The sequence below is a fragment of the Haemorhous mexicanus genome, chromosome 19 (genome assembly GCF_027477595.1).
Source record: "Haemorhous mexicanus isolate bHaeMex1 chromosome 19, bHaeMex1.pri, whole genome shotgun sequence".
NCBI lineage: Eukaryota > Metazoa > Chordata > Aves > Passeriformes > Fringillidae > Haemorhous > Haemorhous mexicanus.
Genome location: NC_082359.1, coordinates 1,358,447 through 1,377,958, shown reverse-complemented (window position 1 = coordinate 1,377,958; position 19,512 = coordinate 1,358,447). Strand labels below are relative to the sequence as shown.

General features: G+C 63.7%; 3 protein-coding genes across 4 annotated transcripts; 2 read left to right on the top strand and 1 right to left on the bottom strand.

The window, feature by feature from the left end:
- Positions 1 to 1,730: 1,730 nt before the first annotated feature.
- On the bottom strand, positions 1,731 to 9,024 carry PES1 (pescadillo ribosomal biogenesis factor 1). The gene is made up of 15 exons (XM_059863908.1): positions 8,906 to 9,024; positions 8,464 to 8,543; positions 7,725 to 7,878; positions 7,539 to 7,648; positions 6,392 to 6,563; positions 6,119 to 6,208; positions 4,776 to 4,892; positions 4,558 to 4,635; positions 4,115 to 4,204; positions 3,828 to 3,958; positions 3,559 to 3,684; positions 3,280 to 3,464; positions 3,031 to 3,194; positions 2,491 to 2,658; positions 1,731 to 2,209 (listed from the first exon to the last, which is right to left on the bottom strand). The coding sequence occupies exons 1-15, from the start codon at positions 8,927 to 8,929 to the stop codon at positions 2,129 to 2,131; spliced, it is 1,770 nt and encodes a 589-aa protein (XP_059719891.1). The 5' UTR covers positions 8,930 to 9,024; the 3' UTR covers positions 1,731 to 2,128.
- Positions 9,025 to 9,916: 892 nt separating this feature from the next.
- Positions 9,917 to 12,913, top strand: TCN2 (transcobalamin 2). Of its 2 annotated transcripts, XM_059863909.1 has the most exons (10): positions 9,919 to 10,220; positions 10,726 to 10,915; positions 10,989 to 11,036; positions 11,117 to 11,250; positions 11,347 to 11,505; positions 11,581 to 11,756; positions 11,977 to 12,151; positions 12,241 to 12,433; positions 12,597 to 12,718; positions 12,807 to 12,913. In XM_059863909.1, the coding sequence occupies exons 1-10, from the start codon at positions 10,160 to 10,162 to the stop codon at positions 12,866 to 12,868; spliced, it is 1,320 nt and encodes a 439-aa protein (XP_059719892.1). In that variant the 5' UTR covers positions 9,919 to 10,159; the 3' UTR covers positions 12,869 to 12,913. The 2 variants fall into 2 exon arrangements, with proteins under 2 accessions (XP_059719893.1, XP_059719892.1); XM_059863910.1 differs by lacking the exon at positions 10,989 to 11,036 and having other exon boundaries at positions 9,917 to 10,220.
- Positions 12,914 to 13,064: 151 nt separating this feature from the next.
- SLC35E4 (solute carrier family 35 member E4) lies at positions 13,065 to 17,903 on the top strand. Its single transcript, XM_059863911.1, has 2 exons — positions 13,065 to 14,379; positions 15,649 to 17,903. Exons 1-2 carry the CDS (start codon positions 13,779 to 13,781, stop codon positions 16,074 to 16,076), a joined length of 1,029 nt encoding a protein of 342 aa, XP_059719894.1. The 5' UTR covers positions 13,065 to 13,778; the 3' UTR covers positions 16,077 to 17,903.
- The last annotated feature ends 1,609 nt before the right edge of the window (positions 17,904 to 19,512 follow it).

The following is a 19,512-nucleotide window of genomic DNA, read 5'->3' as shown; positions in this document are numbered from 1 at the left end:
ATCAGGAAAACCCAGAACACCTCAGTTTTCATCATCATCATCATCATTGCAAGAGGAGGGGTGAAGACCAGTGATCACAGTCACAGGATTTGCTGTGGAACTGGTGCCGTGGGAGCGATGAGCTGTCCCACCCTTTCTCTGCAGGGCACCTCTCCCAAGTCCAGGTTTATCCCTCTTTTTTGGGATGGGTCACAAAAGAATACCAGGTTTCCCCCTTTTTGCGGGGGGGGTTATGGAGGGATTCCAGGTTTCCCCTGTGGTTTTTTTTTCTGGGGAATGGGTTATAAAGGGTTTCCAGCCAGAAGAGAGCTGCAGTGGCCGGTATGTGGCAGCTCAACCATGGAACGCTGACAGCCTGGGGACGGATGTGAGCTAGCCAGGAAGCTGCAACCCCCCATTCCCCACATCAATCACATCCCACATCCCATGGGGGGGACCAGGAGGGCTCCACCACCTCATCCCCATCCCTGTCCCCCCTGGATGTGGGGGTACAAAGCAGCACTCACTGAAAGCTGTGATGGCTGGAGCTGTGGATCCTGAGGGAGCCGAGGATCCTGAGGGACTGGGTGAGGAGGCTGAGGGTGACGACACGGAGGGGTCACACTTGGCCAGACACAGCCTTTATGGGCTGGGGAGGCCTCGGGCGGCCAGACCGGTCTGTGGCCACTGGCAGCGGCCTTGCCCGGCCGGCCCAGGCCCTCAGCCTGGCCTGGGAGCGAGGCCTGGGGCCGGGGCTTGTCTGGGGCCAGGACTTTGGGAGCCGGGGTTTGTTTGGAACTGGGCTTGGTTTGTTTGGAACTGAGGTTGGTTTGTTTGGGGCCGGGGTTGGTCTGTTTGGGGCTGAGATTTGCTTGTTTGGGGCCGGGGTTGGTTTGTTTGGGGCCCGGGGCTCCCGGGGTTTGAGGCCCCGTTCCGGGCCTCCTCCTCTGAAGGGAGCCCCGGCCCCAGGGGTGCCCCAGGGTCGGTCCTGCTCCTCCTGGGAGAAGGGAAAGCAAGGAGAAAAACATGAAAACAAAGGGAAAAGCCTTCCAACCCTCTGAAATGGGAAAAAAAGAAAAAAAAAAAAAAAAAGAAAAAAAAAAGAGGGGGAAGAAAAAAAAAAAAGGGGGAGCAAAAAAAAGGTGGGGAACGAGCGAAGGGAAAAAATAAGATAAAAAAATAAATAGAAAAAAATGAATGAAAATAAAAGGGAAAAGGAAAAGACAAAAGAAAGAATGAAAAAGAAAAAGCTGAAAAAATTGAAAACAAAGGGGGAGGATAGAAACAGTAAAAAGCATTTAAACCAAACTGAAAATTAAAAAAAAAAAAAAAAAAGAGAGAAAAAGAATTGGAAAAAATATCTAGGTAAAGAAACTAAATCTGAAAGTCCTTTGAGCCGGGTGTTCCCGGTTGTTCCCTGTCTGAGCTCACTCTCTTCTAAGGGCTGTTTCTCTCCAGACCCTCTCTGAGTCCCACAGCAGTGCCACAGGTGTCCCCAAAAAATTCTTGAGACAGAGCCTTCACCACATTTGGGGACAAAGGTGTGCCCACAAAACTCATGAGACACCTTGTCCCCAGCCATGGTGTCTCCAAGGTGGTTTTGGGGGAAAACCCAGGACTGACATAACAAGAACACATCCAGCAGGATCAACCACCCTGGCACTCGCCATGGATCTCCACATCCATCCACATCACCCCCTGAGGGGCCTCCCCCACAACCAGGCAGAAGGAGCAGACAACAAACACCACCAGAAAAGCATCACCTTCTTTAATGCAAAATAAAAATACAGGGGAATATGGTTTTCTGTGTGGATACTGGGAAGCAGCTCCAGGCTCCGCACTCCTCTGCCCTGGGGAGCTCCTGGGAGCCAGGCTCCAGCAGCCAGGTCTGTGCAAATTCACATGGAACGATCCCAGAGCTCTCCTTGGCCTCCTCTTCCTCACGCAGAGGTGGCACCAGCACGGAGAGGACAGTCCTTGTAACACCGACTCCACAGAGGAGAGCAGGGCAAAGGCAGAGCAGCAGGTGGATTTACAGATGGGAAACGTTTCAAACACGGCATTTCTGGCCCAGGAGCAAAGCCAAGGCTTTTCCACCCAAAAGCAACAGTGGAAAACCATCGAGGAGCCCCCGGCCCCATCACGCTTGTCACGCCTTCTTGTTCTTCTTCTTCTTCTGCTCCTTGAGAGCTGCGTCGTGGGCTTTCCTCTTCTCAGCCAGTTTGTTGGCCTAGGGAGAGACCCCCAAGACCCCCAGGTCAGAGCAGGACAGGGGCTGCAAGCCCTCGGTCCCACCCAAGCTCCAGCTGCACATGGAGGACGGGCCCCACGGCACCAGGATCAGGGCTGGGATACAGAGAGGGGACACAGGGAGCTCTGCCCCCCTGGAGCAGCCTGGGGACCCTGGCAGGGACCTCAACACCTTCACCAGGAACAGGGAGGAGCGGAAGGAGCGAGTGGGTTTGGGAAGAGCCCGCCCCAGGATGCGGGTGAGGGGCCCAGCCTCCGTACCTCGCGGATTTTGCGCTTCTTCCCGAACATGATCTTCTTGTAGAGGTACTTCTCCCTCTTCTTCATCATCATGATGGCCAAGCGCTTCTCCTCGCTCTGCTGCTCCTGCTCCAGGCGCTGCTTGTCCTCCACCCGCACCTTCCCCGCCGTCACCTTCACAGGGAGCACCTGTGGGGAGCCAGGGAGCTCAGGACACTGGGAACCCACCCTCCTTCCACAGGGACAGGCATTTCCAGCCCCTTCACTGCGGGCCAGGGAGAGCCACAGTTCCCATAGCCAGGCCCTGACAGGGCTGGCAGCTGCAGCTCATGAGTGTGGGGCCAGGAGCACCCCTGGAAGTGTTCCAGGCTGGGATGGATGGGGCTTGGAGCAACCTGGGACAGTGGGGGATGTCCCTGCCCATGGCAGAGACTGGAACAAGATGAGCTTTAAGGCCTCTCCCAATCCAAACCATTCCATGACTGAGTATCCCAGTGATCCCAGGACAGGGACACCCCTCAGCAGGGACAGGGGCACTGGAGCTGACTCCAAGGGATCCACCTTGTTGCTCTGAGTCTTCTGCTCTTCCATCTTCTGCTCTTCTATCTTCTGTAACTTTATCTCCTCTTCTTTTTCAGACTCATCTTCCTCTTCCTCCTCTTCTTTGGCATTGTCATATTCCTCTTCCTCCTCTTCTTCCTCCTCCTCCTCTTCACTCTCTTCCTCTACAACGAGACACCACCATTACCCTTGGGATGCTCCGGAGCAGGCACAGCCCAGCTCCCAAATTCCTCTGGGGGCTCCCAGCACCTGGATTCTCTCCCCTTTGCAGGGCCAGCAGCTTCAGCTTCTCAGGAGGGACGTAGTCACCCTCCTTCTCCGTCACGAAGGGCGAGAGATGTGGGGGCAGCAGGACCCCGGGGAAGTAATCGGCCACGGGCAGGCACAGCTTGGCATTGACCGAGTCAAAAACCCACTGGGGCTGCAGGTAGTACCTGGGTGGGGCAGAGGGGTTCCACCTCAGGCTCTGGAGCCTGTGGGACAGCTCTGGGACGGCTGCTCTGGGGAGGGCCCCCCTGCCCCACCCACCTGCCAACCACCTGCTTGTCCAGGTGGGGCCGGTCAATGATGTGGTGGGTGATGGACGGGTCGGTGGCGTCGTAGGTGGCACCGATGCACAGGGACTTGTCCCAGGACACCTGGCCACCAAAGCACCTGTGGGCAACACCACTGAGGAGTCAAATGGGCAGGTGGGACCCTCAGGGTCACCCCAGCCACAGGACATCGGGTGGGTTGGCCCCAAAGTCCTGCCAGAGGGGGAGGCCAGCACTGCCGAGGGTCTCCTGCCCACCACGCACCGGATGACGAAGGCCAGCGGCTCCCGGGGCACCTCCCTGTTGAGGAAGAAGCGCAGCCCCTCAAAGAGCTTCTTGTGCTTCTCCAGGGCCTCCTGCTCCTTCTTCTTGGCATCCATCAGCTCTGCTGTCTCCTGCTCAAAGCAAAGCCCTCAGCCTCCTCCCCACACACAGCCCTTGCCAAGGCCCCCTTGGCCAAGAGGAGTGTCAAGAGCTGTCCCCAAGCTGCCAGCCTGGGCACAGGACAGGATACCCCAAGGCCAGGGATGAGCCCCCCACCAGGGTCTTACCCCCTCCACTGGGAATTCATCCATCTCCACCTCGTCCTCGTGGGTTGGAGCCACTGCCCGAGTCAGGCTGGCGCTCAGAGCCGAGAGCCTCTGCAGGGAGAGGACATGGAGTCACATCCAGGGGTGGGAAAAGGGGCAGCCCCACAGGGGAAGGGGATTTCTCAGAGCAAAAGGCTGGAAGAACAAGGGCCTGGACAGAATTCAGCCTCCTCCAGGCACTATACCCAGCATGGGACTCTGGGGAGTCTCTGGCCATGCAGGGGGAGGCTGGTGGTGCCCAAGGATGAGCCCAGCTCTGCCCTACAGGAACAGGGAGTTTGGGATCAGCCCCTCCACCCTGCAGGGATCTGGCTCTGTCCTTCGGTGCCACTCCAGGAGGGCTGTGGGCAGGACACAAAGGCCACAGTGTCCCCATGGGTCAAAGTGCCAGCAGTGTCCCTCACCTCCAGGTAGCTCTCTGAATCCATGGCGTACTCCTTGCTCTCTGCAGGCTTCAGCTCATCCTCACCCTGGCTGTCGATCTGGGGAGGAAAAGGGGTGAGGAGGCAGCTCCCAAAAATAGATATTCCAAAAGTCTCTCATTTCCACCCTCCCTCCCATCAATCCGCGTTGCCATCACCCCAGGGTGGGCGGGGCACGGTGACCCCGGGGGTGGCCTCACCTTGGGGGGGTACAGCAGGTTCAGGGACTGGTAGAGGCGGAAGTTGACGAAGCCCAGGAGAGTGGTGTAGAACTCGGTGAAGGTGGCCATGACCCGGTAATCCACGTCTGTAGGGTGCTGCCAGCACACGGGATGGGACACAGGGATAAAGGACTCCCCTCTGCAGGGGCCCATCCCACCCACAGGGAGAAGGATCACACAGTATCCCCATTTAGGAAGGGACCCACTTAGGAAGGGATAATGCAGCCCACCCCTGGCCCTGCCCAGACCCCCCAACAATCCCACCCTGGGCATCCCTGGCAGTGCTGGCCAAATGATCCTGGAGCTCTGGCAGCCTCGGGGCCATGCCCATTTCCTGGGGAGCCTGGGCAGTGCCAGCACCCTCTGGGGGAGAACCTTTCCCTGAAAACCAACCTAAACATGCCCCAAGTGCAGAGATGTCACAGCCACCACCAGATCCTGGGCAGGGAGAACTCTGCAGGCTTCCCCCAGAGCCCTGCTGCCACCCATCCATGCCTGGATACATGGAACACTTCATCCCATCATGGATGGGGACCTCGGGGTTTGGTCCAGGGACTCCAGCTCTTCAAGGTGAAGAGTGCAGGGTATGGCAGAGATGGACAAAAGCAGGACAAGGGGAATGGCTTCCCACTGCCAGAGGGCAGGGATGGATGGGATATTGGGAAGGAAGTGTTCCCCGGGAGGGTGGGCAGGCCCTGGCACAGGGTGCCCAGAGCAGCTGTGGCTGCCCCTGGATCCCCGGCAGTGCCCAAGGCCAGGTTGGATGGGGCTTGGAGCAGCCTGGGACAGTGGAAGGTGTCCTTGCCCATGGCAGGGGTGGAATGGGATGGACTTTAAGGTTCTTTCCAACTGAAAACATTCCAGGGTTCTATGATTCAGAACCATAAAAGCACAAAACCTCAACTGTGCTCAGCCCTGGAAATCCCAAGAGAAACTGGAGAGAGCCTTGCTCTGCCTGTGAGCTCCTGCCAAGTCTCAGGGGAAGCTGTCCCAGCACAGCAGGGACATCCCCATGCCCAGGGGACACAGCACAGAATGCCTTTGGGGAGACTGCAGGATCTGACTCATCTCTTCCCTTTGCTCCACCAGCCTGGCTCCCACAGGTTAATCTTTAATGGCTGATAAGACTGGGGACACGAGGAACTGGGGAGACTGGTACAGGCAGCCTCAAGGCATCCCGAGGTGACAGGTGGCTGTGTCCCCACGTGCCTCTGCCGCCAGGCCCCGTGGTCTGTGTCCCATGTGCCATGGGACAGTCCCTCACCCCTTGGTGATCCCCAAGGATCCTGGGGTGATCCCCCAGGCTCTCCCCAGGTACTCACGTCGTGGGCAAAGGCGTAGGGGGTGATCCAGGTGATGGGCTGCCCCAGAACCTCAGCCTGGTAGTAGATGCCCTTGATGGAGAGGAACACCTGGCAGGACAGAGCACAGGCTCAGTGGGAGGAAGGCTGCTGTGTCCCTGTCACTATCACCCTTCTCCTGGAAGGAGGTTTTTCAGATCCCAGTGGGATGAGTGACCTGACACCTCGGCGGGGTCCCCGCCCCAACAGCCCCAGTGGGGTCCCCAGGCAGGGCTGAGCTCCCCCCAGTCCCACCTTGCGCAGGGAGCGGGAGGCAATGACGAAGTTCTGGAACTCCACAGCCAGGCGCCGGCACAGCTGCACGGTCTGCACGTGGCACTTGCCCGTGCGAGGGAAGGTGGAGAACAGGAAGCACATGGACAGGGCATCGTCCAGGTCCCGCAGGGCGTCCACAAACGTGGGGTACCTGTGCCCAGGTGGGGGACAGGGGGGGTCACAGCCAGCCCCAGAGTCCTGCAGAAGCGGCTGGGGCTGGGAGAGACCCCGGCTGAGAAACGAATGGGAACTGTAGAGCATCCACCTACACATCCTAGCAGAGCACACAGAATGATGGAATAGCCTCATTTAGGAAGGATTATGGGGTTTCCTCCCTCCTCTGTCCCCTCCTTGCTCAGGTCACCAAACTCACCAGAGCCTTGGCAGCATTGACCCTTCACCAGCCCTCTGAGGAAAACATCCCACAGGGAGAGCAGGGGAGTTCCCTGTGTTCTCCTAGAGCCAGCCAGGATGGCTGGGCATTCCCTGCTCTCTCATTCCTTCTTCTCCAGCCCAGAAACACAAAATTCCAACAATAACTCCAAAAATTGCACACAAGGTGGATTCCCAGAAAGGGATAGATGTGGTGAAAGATCAGAGAATCCCAGGATGGTTTGGGTTGGCAGGGACCTTAAAGCCCATCCAGTGCCACCCCCTGCCATGGGCAGGGACACCTTCAACTATCCCAGTCTGCTCCAAGCCCCATCCAACCTGGCCTTGGGCACTGCCAGGGATCCAGGGGCAGCCACAGCTGCTCTGGGCACCCTGGGCCAGGGCCTGCCCACCCTCCCAGGGAACAATTCCTAATTCCCAATCTCCCATCCATCCCTGCCCTCTGGCAGTGGGAGCCATTCCCTGGGTCCTGTCCCTCCATCCCTTGTCCCCAGTCCCCCTCCAGCTCTCCTGGAGCCCCTTCAGGCCCTGCAAGGGGCTCTGAGCTCTCCCTGGAGCCTTCTCCTCTCCAGGTGAGCACCCCCAGCTCTCCCAGCCTGGCTCCAGAGCAGAGGGGCTCCAGCCCTTGGAACATCCCCGTGGCTTCCTCTGGACTCTCTCCAGCAGCTCCAGGTCCCCCCTGAGCTGGCCCCAGGGCTGGATGCTGCAGGTGGCTCAGAGCCAGCTGCCTCACCTCTCCTTGACAATGTGGTCGAGTTTGTAGGTGGGTTTGTTGTCCTTCAGCCTCTCCACAGTGCCCCACTCGCTCTTCCCGTAGGCCTTGCGCAGCTTCCTGACAAACACCTGGGGGGACAGGGGCACGTGGGGGCTCTGTGGGCAAGGACAGGTCACAGGGGGGTCCCTCGGGGGGGACAATCACCTTGTACTCCCGGAATTTGTTGACAATGGGCTCATGGAGCAGGAATTTGATGTCCTTGAGCAGGTAGAAGGTCCTGGGGGCGGTGGAACCCTTGTTCACCTTCTTCTTGTGCTTGGGCTCATGAGGGTAAATCCCCTTGAGGATGCAGAGGCGCCTGGGGACGGGGACAGCACTGGGATGGGGGGGGCGGGCACGGCCGCCCTGTGTCCCCTGGGCCAGCCCAGGCCCCTCCCGTGGAGGGGGAACCCCAGACTCGGCAGCCTGGAACCCAAGGCAGCTGCAGGGCCCCAAGGGACAGGGCCAGCCCCAGGGCCACTCCTCAGGGAGGAGCTCGGGGGTCCCACGGCCACCCCACAGCCCAGCGCAGATTTCGGGGGTCTGATCCCCCCCTGCTCCTCGGGGGGCACTGGGGGTCCCAGAGGGCTGAGGGGCGATCGCTGGGGTGGGCACAGCCCAGGGGCTCTGGTTCCACAGGGGGCTGGGGGCGGCTCAGGGGACCATGGGGGTCCCGGGGGAGCTCAGGGGTGTCTGGGGAGGCTCAGGGGCCACGGGGTCCCGGGGGAGAGGGGTTCGGGGGTCCCGGAGCCACCGCCGTACCCACCGCGGGCTCCATCGCCCATCGCTGCCCTGGGTGGCACCACGGGAGCTCAAGGGACGGGAGGGTTCGCAGAAAGGGGGTTCGGGGTGCAGGGGGCACCGGAAGGGCAGGGGGAGGGGGGTCCCGGGGGCCCGGCCGCACCTGAAGTCGGGCAGGCTCAGCTGCAGCTTCTTCCGCGCCCGGTTCCGGGTGATGTAGTTGGTGGCGGCTCCGCGCTCGTACTGGGGAGAGACGGGGGAGTTGGGGGAGCTCGGTGATGCGGAGGGGACCCCCCGCAACCGGCCCGGGGCCACCGTGACCCCTGGAAGCGGAGAACCGGGACATGGGGGGCTGGAAGGGGGCACCGGGCACGGCTAGCGCGGCGGCAGAAGCGGAACCGAGCACCGGGAGACGGAGCGAGCACCGCTGCCAGGGAGGGCTGCAGGGGCACGCCACAGCCGGAGGGGCGGCACCGGCACTGGGGAGCAGCCAAAGACCGACACCGGGGGCACGGAGAGGGCAGGGAGGGGGGAGGGAGGAACAGCACGGGGAGGCACCGGGCGGCGTGCCCGCGGCCGAAAGGAGGGCGGAAAGGGCCCGGTACCTTCTTCTTCTCCAGCCCGCCCATGGCCCCGCCGCCACCGCCGCCGCCACGTGCGCCCGCGCAACACAGGACCCCGGGCTGCCCGCGGCCTGCCTGCGCCCGCGGCTGGGCCTGCGCACACCGGACCGGCCCCGCGCGGGGCACGAGCGCTGCGTGGGCACCGAGAGCGGCGGGGCAGGGGGCACTGGGGGCTCAGTCAGGCGCGCCGCGGGCAGCCTACAGCCCTAGCAGGAGGGGTCCTGAGGCGCAGAGCGCAGTGGGATATTACAGTGCCCCCTGGGGCATGGCGGGATATAGCGAGGCGGGGAGGCGCGGGGTACGCCGGGATATACCGCGGCCTAGAGCGCGGGGTACGCCGGGATTTCCCGGATCGGGGCTGCGCAGGGCATGCCGGGACACAAAGAGGCAGTAGTGGCGCGCAGCACGCCGGGATATAGCGAGGCAGATGGCGGCCCTGAGGCCCTGCCCGCACCTGCGGGTCCCGCTGCCTTCCTGTGGTCCTTGGCGCCGCAGCACCGACCGCAGGCACCGACCTGGGGAGCCCACAGCGGGGCGGGTGTTAGGGGAACACCGGGGCACACGAGAGTATCGGTGCCAGGGGCTCCCCAGGCCCGTCCCCGTGCTCGGGTGTCCCCGGGCTGACGGGAGCTGAGCCCAGCGCGGCCGCGGGATCCCCTCCTGGGCTCGCGGGATTCGCTTTTGTGGCTCAGGACTCCATGTCCCCCCCGGCAGGGGACTTCCACCTCTTGCGGCTCAGGGCCCCCTCACCCCCGGCTTTAGGCATGTTTGGGGGGTTCGTGCCCCCTCCCCCGCCTGTCCCGCGGCTCCCGGGCGCGGCTGATCAGTCTCTGTTTTCTCAGTTAAATCGTACTTAGAGGCGAGCATGGCGATTCCCCTTCCAGGGGCCGGCTTTGGCCGGGTTTCAGCCCTGTCTATTTTCGGGCTGTGGCCGCCGGCGCTGCCCCGAGCAGCGGCAGCTCGGGTCGGGCTGCCCGGGCAGGGTGTCGCGGGCTGCCCCGGGCAGGCTGTCCCGGGACGCCCCGGGCAGGCTGTCCCGAGCTGCCCAGGGCTGCCCCCGCTCCCCTCGGCTGCGCCTCAGCCCAACTTCTGCCCCGTTTGTGCTGACTCGGCCCCGGCGTGCGGAAACGGCCTCTCGCCACACCTTCCCGTGCTGTCCCCGCTCCCGGCTCGTCCCGTCGCTCCCGGCTGTCCGGCGGGGCTGTGCCACCCCGTGTCCCCCTGTCCCGCTCCGCCATGGGGCTGCCGCTCGTCCTGCTGCTGCTGCTGCCCGCGCTCCTGCCCGCCCGCTGCTGCGGTGAGTGCGGCCCCGGCCCCAAACCTGCCCGGGACCCCCCGGGCCGGGGCTCGCCCTGAGCTCGGGGGGTCCCCGAGGGTCGGGGCTGGGGGGATGAGCCCCATCTCCAGCCCCTCGGTGACAAATTCTCCGGGGCTCAGCTCCCCCCAGCCCAAGCCCTGCCGCCCCTTCTCCTGCCCGGAGCCAGCCCCTGCCCACCCCGCCCACGGGTCCCTGGGGACGGAGGTGTCACCCCCGCTCCCTGCCACCCCCTCGGGTTCTCTGTGCTCTTGCTCCATGTCACGTCTCCTTGTTTCTTCCCCTTTTTGTGGTGGGGAATCTGGAGGTTAAGGGATTTGGGGGGGACGCGGAGGGTGTGGGGTGCGTGAATGCGTGGGTGCTGGGGGTCCCTCCCCACCGCGGCCCCATGCAGCACTGGGGGGGCCGTGGAGCTGCAGGGCCGTGCCTGCGGGGTCTCGGCCCTCTCGGGCCCCCTCACCTGCGCTGCCTCCCCCGGGCCGGGCAGAGCCCCCGGCGGGCTCAGCGGGCGCCGTGCGGGCGCTGAGTGCGCGGCTGCTGGGACTGGCGGGGGACCCCGCGCGGGACCCCGACCCCGCCGTGTACCTGGCCCTGCGCCTGGCCCTCGAGCACGACCCGCGGCTGGAGCGGCGCTACCTGGAGCGGCTGCAGGACACCTTCCAGCACGCCTACGGCAGGTGGGTGCCCGGGGGTCCCCCGCAGGCCTTCGGGGCCGCCTCTGTCCCCCGTGCTGACACCCTGTCCCCGCAGGAGCCTGCAGGGCCACGGCCACTCCCGGTGGGATGCTGAGCACAGCACGTACGTGTGGGTGTCCCTGGGTCCCCTCGGGACAGGTGACACCTTGGGCGGTGTCCTGGGAAGTGACCGGTGCCTTGCAGGAGCGCGGCAGAGCCCCCGCACACAGGGCGGCTGGCACTGTACCTGCTGGGGCTGCAGGCCACCTGTCCCCCACTCAGTCCTCACCGCTCACTGGTGACATGGCTCAAGTACTACCTGGAGGAGGACTGGACAGGTGAGAGTGTCCCTGTGGGGTGAGTGCCCTCCTCGCACCTACATGTCCGGCTATGAGGCACCGGCTCACCCTGGGGACACCACACGTTGTCCCCAGGCTCCCAGCAGCGAGGCCACCCCGTCACCAGTTACTACCAGTACGGGCTGGGCGTGCTGGCGCTGTGTGTGCACCGCAAGCGGGTGCGGGACGAGGTGGTCCGGCGGCTCCTCACGGCCCAGCACCATGGAAGGCTTGGGCACGGTGGCAACACCGTCGGTAAGGGCCCATGGGCATAGGCAGGGGCACCCCAGTGGTGTGTGACTCCAGGGTGACACCAGGGTGTCCCTGCAGACACCGAGGCCGTGGTGGCACTGGCCTTCACCTGCCTGGAGCGGAGGAGGTTGGTGGGGAGCGGGCTGGCAGCCAAGCTCCGGCTGGCCGCACACGAGGCCAGCAGGAACATGGCCAAGACCCAGGGCCCCGACGGTGTCATCGGCAACATCTACAGCACCCCGTGGGCCCTGCAGGTGGGTGCCACCTGAGGGGACATCTGGGCTGGCACTGGGAATGGGCATGGGGGGAAGTGGGTCTGCAGATATGGGTGTGGGTGCAGATGCAGATGTGGGGTGCAGATGTGGGTGTCCAGGCAGATGCAGCTGCTGTGGGGCAGGTAATGCTCAGCAGTGCAGTGGCCAGGTATCCAACCCTCTTCCCTCTTCCCACCACCTCCATCCCTCCCTGTCCCAGGTGTTCCTGGCCACAGGTGAATGCCAGACAGAGCCGGCGTTTGGCCAGGCCATGGCTGCATTGCTGGAGAACCTGGAAGCCTTTGGCACTGCTGCCACCATGGCCCAGGTGCTGCCGGTGTTGCATGGCCACTCCTACCTGGACATCGCCGCTATGCACTGCGGGGAGGAGCCAGGTAGGAGCTGGGGTAGCGGGACTGGGGTCAGCTCTGGTGTCACCACAGGGGTGGCTGCGTGTCACCAGTGCCGTGGTGGTTTCTTGCAGACACGCTGACACCCCTGGACATGGAGCCCCTGCCTGAGGTGCCGGGTAACAAGACGGTGCAGCTGGTGGTGGAGTGTCCCCTGCCCTGGTGCTACGATCTCCGGCTCTACGACCGGCTGGTGCCTGTGCCTGCCACCGCCTCCCTCCTGGATGTGCTCCAGGCGGCTGCAGCGCTGGAACCCCGTGAATTCCGGTGTGTGGGGGTCATGCTGTGGTGGCCACATGTCCTGCACCTGTGCCCTGTGCCAGGCTCACTCCAGTTCCCAGCGCACAGCTCCAGTGGAGCAGCTCTGTGACCCCCCAGCAGTGCCGAGGCTGCAGCTTCGCCCCCCTGACCCCGCTGTCCCACCCCGCAGGTTCCACACCCAGGACACCCCCCAAGGCCCCTTCCTGACCCAGGTGCTGGGGCTGGAGGCCCGGCAGGAGAAGCGGAACTACTGGCAGATCCTGTCTGCGCCCAACACTCCCCTGCAGATGGGTGAGTGGCGGTCCCTGGGGAGGTGGCAGGGCTCCCCGAAGCCCTGTGGCTGTTGTCTCACCCCAGACTGTTGTCCCTCTCCCCACAGGTATCGCCGACTACAGACCCCAGGATGGGGCGACCGTCATCCTGCGCCTCAGCGAGTGGTAGAGAGTGGGGGGTGATGGCAATGAAACCCCCACTGTGGGCACAGGACCTGCCGGCTCCCTGCCTCCTGCTTTCGTGGGCCAGCGCTCCAAATCTGCCAGGGGCAGGAGGAGGGGACACACATGATGCTCTGTGTCCTACAGATGCAGTGGAACGGGAGCACCGAAACCAGCGGTCCCCTCCAGTCCTGGTCCCACTCGGGAATGGGGCAGGTGGCCGCTGGGAGCAGCCGTTTTTGGGGTGTTCAAAGCATTTTTGGGATGGCCAAAAATTTGGGGATTCCGAGTCAGCGCTGTTCATCCTCAGCAAGCTGGATCCTCCTCTGTAGCTCCCTGGGGGTTACTGAGCCCCCACTGTCCCAGGGCTCGGGGACCGCGGTGCCTGAGGGGCCCCCCCAAATCTGCGTGACTCCCCAGGGAGTTTAATCCAGCCCCCAAAATCCCCGAGGCGATGGCGCCGGGGGCCGGGCGGGGCTTGGAGGCGGCGCCGCCGTCACCACGGAGGGCGCTGAGGGCCGGGTGCCCGGCGGGCGGGCGGCGCTGCTGGCGGTGCCCCCGGTGTCCCGCTGCCCGTGTCCGCCGTGCCCCGCCCGCCCGGCAGTGACGCGCTGGCCTCGCAGGGCGGAGCCTCCGCCCTCCGCTCCCGCCATCACCAAACTTTCCGCCCGCTCCGGCCGCCGCCGCCGCCGCCTTCCGGCACACGGCACCGCCAGCCCGGCGCTGAGCCCCGCCAGCACCCCCGGCTGGGGCAGCGCCACCGCGGGGAGCGGGGACAGCGCGGCCGCCGCCGCGGGGAGCGGGGACAGCGCAGCCGCCGCCGCCCCAGCGCCGCTGTCACCGGTGCCCACCGCGGGGCTCTCGGGAGGACGGGGCAGAGCGGCGAGGGGCGGCCGGAGGCAGCGGAGCCGGTGCCCATGTGCCCTCGGTCGCGGCGGGGCGATGAAGCCGCGATGAGCGCGGCGGGCGCGGGCACCGTGCGGCCCTGGAAGCCCGACCCGGGGCAGGCGGACGGGGGGCGGCCGCCGGGGCCGGCGCTGCCGCTGACCCTCAGCGTGCTGGCCTGGCTGGGCACCGGCACCACCATGGCCGGCCTCAACAAGTGGATCTTCGCGGCGCACGGGTTCCGCTACCCGCTGCTGCTCTCGGCGCTGCACATGCTGTCCGGCGTGGCCGTGGGGTACCCGCTGGGCTGGGCACGGGCACCGGGCCCCCGGCCCCGCGCCAGGATCTACCTGCTCAGCCTCACCTTCTGCACCAGCGTGGCCCTGGGCAACCTGGGCCTGAGCTACGTGCAGCTGGACGTGGCACAGGCCGTGGCCACCACCACGCCGCTGGTGACGCTGGTGCTGGGGCTGCTGGGGGGCCGGCGGCCGCACCCGCTGCAATTCTGGGCCATGGGGCCGGTGTGCGCCGGGGCCGCCTGCAGCATCGCCGGCGGGCTCTGCTTCTCCCAGCCCGGCTGCGGCTTCCTCCTGGCAGCCACCGTGCTCCGCGCCCTCAAGTCCATCCAGCAGAGTAAGTGCCACCTGTCTCTGTCCCTGTCCTGCATGACTGCCTGGCCCTGGCATGGCCCCTGGGGCGCAGAGGTGCTGGTGTCACCTCGGTGCCACCCCTGGTGCTGGGGCTTCTCCCTGCTCGCCCTGCCACCCTCTGTGCACCCTGGTGTCAGCCCAGCCCCAATGCACCCCCACCCTATCACTGGTGTCACCCTAGTGCCTCCTTTGTGCTGGTAATACTCCCTGCCCACCCTGTGCCACAGTGTCACTCCAACCGTGGTGGCACTCTGGCTCCCAGTTTCACCCCAGTCCTGGTGCTACCTGCTGTCCCTGTTGGCCTTGGTGCCACCCTTGGATCACCCCAGAGCCACCCTTGTCCCTCTCAGGGCTGTGTCATGCTTGTGGCCTGGCCCTGAGGTGACATGACATTAGTTTGTCGGGGTGACACCATTAGTGTCCCTGTGGTGTCCTTGGGCCATGGGTGGTGGAAGTGCCCTAACTTGGCTCTGGGTCTCCCAGCCTGTCCTATCCCTGTGGGCTGCTGGACTTCCTGCGAGTCCCCCCTTCCCAAGGTGGCCACGGTGCCACCTGGGCCATGGTGTCCTTGGCACATGGCAGAGAGGAGCCAGCTGGAATGGTTCTGGCTGGGAAGGGAGCGTTTGGAGCCTGTGGCTCGGGGCACCGTGGGGACAGGCTCTGCCATGGGGCTCTGTGCCCACCCCAAGGGCTCCGTGGCTGTAGTGGGGTGCTGTGCCCCCCCCAAGGGACAACACTGGTCATTGTGCCACTGCCCCGTCACCTTTTCGGCCCCGGTGGGACATGGACAGTGGCCCTGGGGAGGGTAGGGCCATGTCTGTGTGTGGCAGCAGTGCCTGCTGTCCCCACTGCCCTCGGATGACCTGGAGGGAGGGACATGGGGACAAATGCTCTGAAATGGGCTGGGAAAGCTGCCCTGTCCAACCCTCCCAAACACAGGCACCCGTGAAAGCAGACACCCTCGGAATCAGGGCATCCCCAGAGTGGGACTCCCCCCTAAACCAAGGAATCTCAGGAATTAAGGACTCCTGAACAGAGAGACACATCCAAAGCAGGGAACCTCTGAACTGGGACCTCCCCAAACCATGGGCACCCCCCACCCTCCCCCTGATTTTCCCCTTCCCAGTGACATTTGGGATCTCTTCACTGCTCGGTCTCGTGCGGGTGGGTGTCTCCCGTGGGTGCCGGGTGTCCCTGCGGTAGGTGGGTGTTCCTGTGGGGCGTCCCACTGACCGTCCCCCTGTCCCCCCAGGTGTGCTGCTGCAGGAGGACCGTCTGGACGCGCTGTCCCTGCTCGGCCTGACGTCCCTGCCCAGCTTTGTGCTGCTGTTCGGGGCGGCCGTGGCTCTGGAGCTGGGCCCCTCGTGGCAGGGCGTCCTTCGCCCCGACGCCGCGCTCTGGGGCTGCGTCCTGCTCAGCTGCCTGGGCTCCGTCCTCTACAACCTGGCCACCTCCTGCCTCCTGTCCCTCACCTCGGCCCTCACGCTGCACCTCCTGGGCAGCCTCACCGTGGTGGGCAACCTGCTGCTGTCGTGGCTGCTGTTCGGCACGCGGCTGGGCGCGCTGGGCTATGCCGGCGTGGCGCTGACGCTGGCGGGGATGGTGCTGTACCACCAGCCCCGGCTCCTGGGCGCCTGCTGGGGCCTGCGTGGGCTGCGGCGGCACCTGCGCCACCAGTAGGGACCCGTGGGGGGTCGGGGCCGGGAGGGCTCTGGGGGAGAGCTGTGCACGTGTGTGCCAGTGTGTGTGTGTGACACTGTGCAAGTGTGTGCCAAGGTCTGTGACACTGTGCACGTGTGTGCCAGGGTCTGTGACACCGTGCATGAGTGTGCCAGTGTGTGTGTGTGACACTGTGCACGTGTGTGCCAGGGTCTGTGACACCGTGCACGTGTGTGCCAGTGTGTGTGTGTGACACTGCACATGTGTGCCAGGGTCTGTGACACTGTGCGTGTGTGTGCCAGGGTGTGTGTGTGACACTGTGCATGTGTGCACCAGGGTGTGTGACTGCACATGTATGTGCCAAGGTGTGTGACTCTGAGCACGTGTGTGCCAGTGTGTGACTGTGCACACGTGTGCCAGTGTGTGTGTGACACTGTGCACATGTGTGCTAAGGATGTGTGTGACTGTGCACGTGTGTGCCAGTGTGTGTAACTCCTCTGTGCACGTGTGTGCCAGTGTGTGAGTCTGCACATGCTGTGCCTGTGTGTGCCAGTGTGTGACTCCTCTGCACATTGCGTGCCAGTGTGAGTGACTCTGTGCACGTGTGTGCCGGTGTGCATGGCTCTGTGTGCACACACAGCTGCTGAGGTGCACACGTGAGCCAGTGTGCCTGGTTGTGTGAATGTTGTGTTTTCTGGTGTGCCCAGAAGTGAGTGTACACGCCCTGCTTTGCACAGTGTCCAGGTGCGCTGGTGTGCGCAGCCCTGTACACATGGATGTGCTGACGTGCACACGTGATGTGTGCACTGCTGTGTGCACGTGTGTGAAATTGCACACTCTTGGGTGTGGGTGGGTCTGTGCACAGCTCTGTGCTTGTGAGTGTGCACAGGCTCTGCAGGTGTGAGCATGGCCCTGTTTGGGACATGCCTGTGTTGATGTGTATGACACTGCACACATAGGTGTGCACAGCTCTGTATGCACGTGTCGGTGTACATGTGTTGGTGTGCAAGCAGGTCTTGTGCTTGTGGGCATGTGTGCATTGCCCCAGGCTGTGTACAGGTGTGTACACAGGTGTGTGGCACACGTGTGCTGCTGTGTGCAGGCTGGGCGTGCACAGCTCTGTGTGTGTGCGCGCAGGTGTGTGCTGGCAGGTACTGCTGTGCACTGGCTCTGCATGTGTCCCTGTGTGCACACACGGCCTGGGCACGCCCAGGGACATGGCTCTGGACACAGCTCTGGATACACAGCTCTGTGCATCCAGCTGCTGTCCCACCTGTGCAAACAGACATGTCTGTGTGTCTAGCTGTGTGTCTGTGTGTCTGTACGTGTGTGTGTCACTACTGAGCTCTGCTGGCTGGAGTGGCCCCTGGCTCTCTGTGTACACTCGGTTCTTGTGGCCGAACCGAACGCCCAGGACAGGGCGGGTGTGTCCCCTCTCCTGTCCCCATCCCCACCGTGTTGTGACAATCCCACGGGGCTGCCGGTGGTGCTGCCGATGTTGTCTTTGTCCCCACCACGCCCCTCAGCCCCCACAGCTGTCCCCACCCCTCCCAGCTCGCTGCAGACTGGCATCCGTGGCAGAGATGGTGAGAGCCCAGCCGAGGGCACGGGAGCAGCCTGGACCAGCTGCCATCGCTCCAGGACAGTTGTGGGCTGTGACACGGGACAGTGCTGGGCTGTTACACAGCACATGCTCGCCACGGCAAAGGGACAACCCGGTGTGTGTGTCTGGCACCGCTGCCGGGTCCGTGGTGGCCATTGCCACACTTGTATTTCCACGCCGGGGCTGAAGGACCCAGCTCCGATTGCACTTGTCCCAAAATAAAGCTCTATTTTTGTTGTACTCCACCCTTGGCTCCCAGCGATCTCCTGGCCAAGAAGGAAGGAAGGGAGGAGCACCCAGTGCAGGGATAGGAAAGTGAGGCACAGAAGTGCCTCAGGATGTTGCAGCTCTTGGGAAGCTGTGTCCAGCATCTCCAGCTCCAGCAGGGGCAGCTGTGGTTTGGCAGCCCCAGGGCTGGCACTGGGACGCCCCACAGGACACGGGAGGCATGCAGTGACACAGAGAGCAGTCACTTACCACAAGTGTCTGGAAAAGGGCTGGGTGCTTTGCCCTGCCCTGGGGTTCCATGACACTGGAGCATCCTGTCCCTGAGTCATGGAATCATGGAATATCTTGGGTTGGAAAGGATCCACAAGGATCGAGTTCAGCTCCTTCTCCTGTACAGGACAGCCCCAAAAGTCACACCATGTCTTGCTTGTCCCTCCCCTCACAGCCTGGTGACTGACTTGAACACAAAAACACAACCCCGCTTCCCCCAAAAATCTGCACTGGTTCCCACCCTCTTTCCCAAACAGCGATTTTTTTCCATTATTAGGGCAGTGATTTGAGGCTGCTTCCAGCAGCACCTGAGGAACGGCTCCTTCCCAGCACAGGGGTGGGGGCGGGCAGCTCTCTGGGGCGTGCCCAGCGTGCCACTGCTGCTGCCACCTTTGCCAAGGTGCCCCAGGTGTGGCTGAGTGGTGCCCATCCCAAAAAGGACACAAAGGGCCCGCAGTTATCAGCCAGGGGCCCCTGCTCTGGCCGGGAGCGTGTTTGCTTTCTGGGCTCACATTCCAGAGGCTTTTTCACAGCGGGGAATGTTGGAGGGAGGAGGGAGACCTGCAAACCTGCCACCTGCAGCGTGGCTGGCTCAGGAGCCCTCCCCAGGGCCTGCGTGCCTATCCCAGCCCCCTGACTCATTTGCTGGCACTGGGCTCTGCCTGGGTCCCAGCTCCATCCATGACTTTGCGTTTCCCGCCTTGGATCCAGTGCGTGCGGTGCTCGCCGTGCCCTGCAGCTCCCTGTGTGGCCGTGTATGTCCCTGTGCAGTGGTGGCAGTAGCTGGGGGTTCAAGGGCAGCATTCCTGCTGGGATTGGGGGTTGTGTGGTCTGTGGAAAGCCCAGCAGGGTGGGAGGGGTGGCTGGCTGTGGTGACCCTCTTTCCGGGTATTCCAGGCCATGATCTCAGCCTGGTGTTATCCCTCTGCTCCGGCCCCAGGAAGGATTGGGTTTCCCACCACTCTGACAGCTGCCCATGTGCTGAGCCTGGTGCTGCTCCAGCCAAGCTGGATGAGGGAAAGCCATCCCAGCTCTGGGTTTTTTGGGAAGGGAGCAGATGGGACACCTTCCTGGAGAGCAGCCCCTGGCACAGGGCAGGAGCAGCCCAGCTGGAGCAGGGAGCTACAGGCACAGCCCTCACATGGGCATAGGGAGGGGTGGCTCCTTCTGAGGAGGGGCCCATAGCTCTGAGGGATGGGCGGCATCTCCATGTTCTTGGGGGCGCTGGCTGACAAAGAATCATGGAATCACAAGATGCTTTGGGTGGGAAGGGAACTTAAAGGTCATCTCATCCCATCCCCTGCCATGGGCAGGGACACCTTCCACTGTCCGAGGATGCTCCAAGCCCCAGTGTCC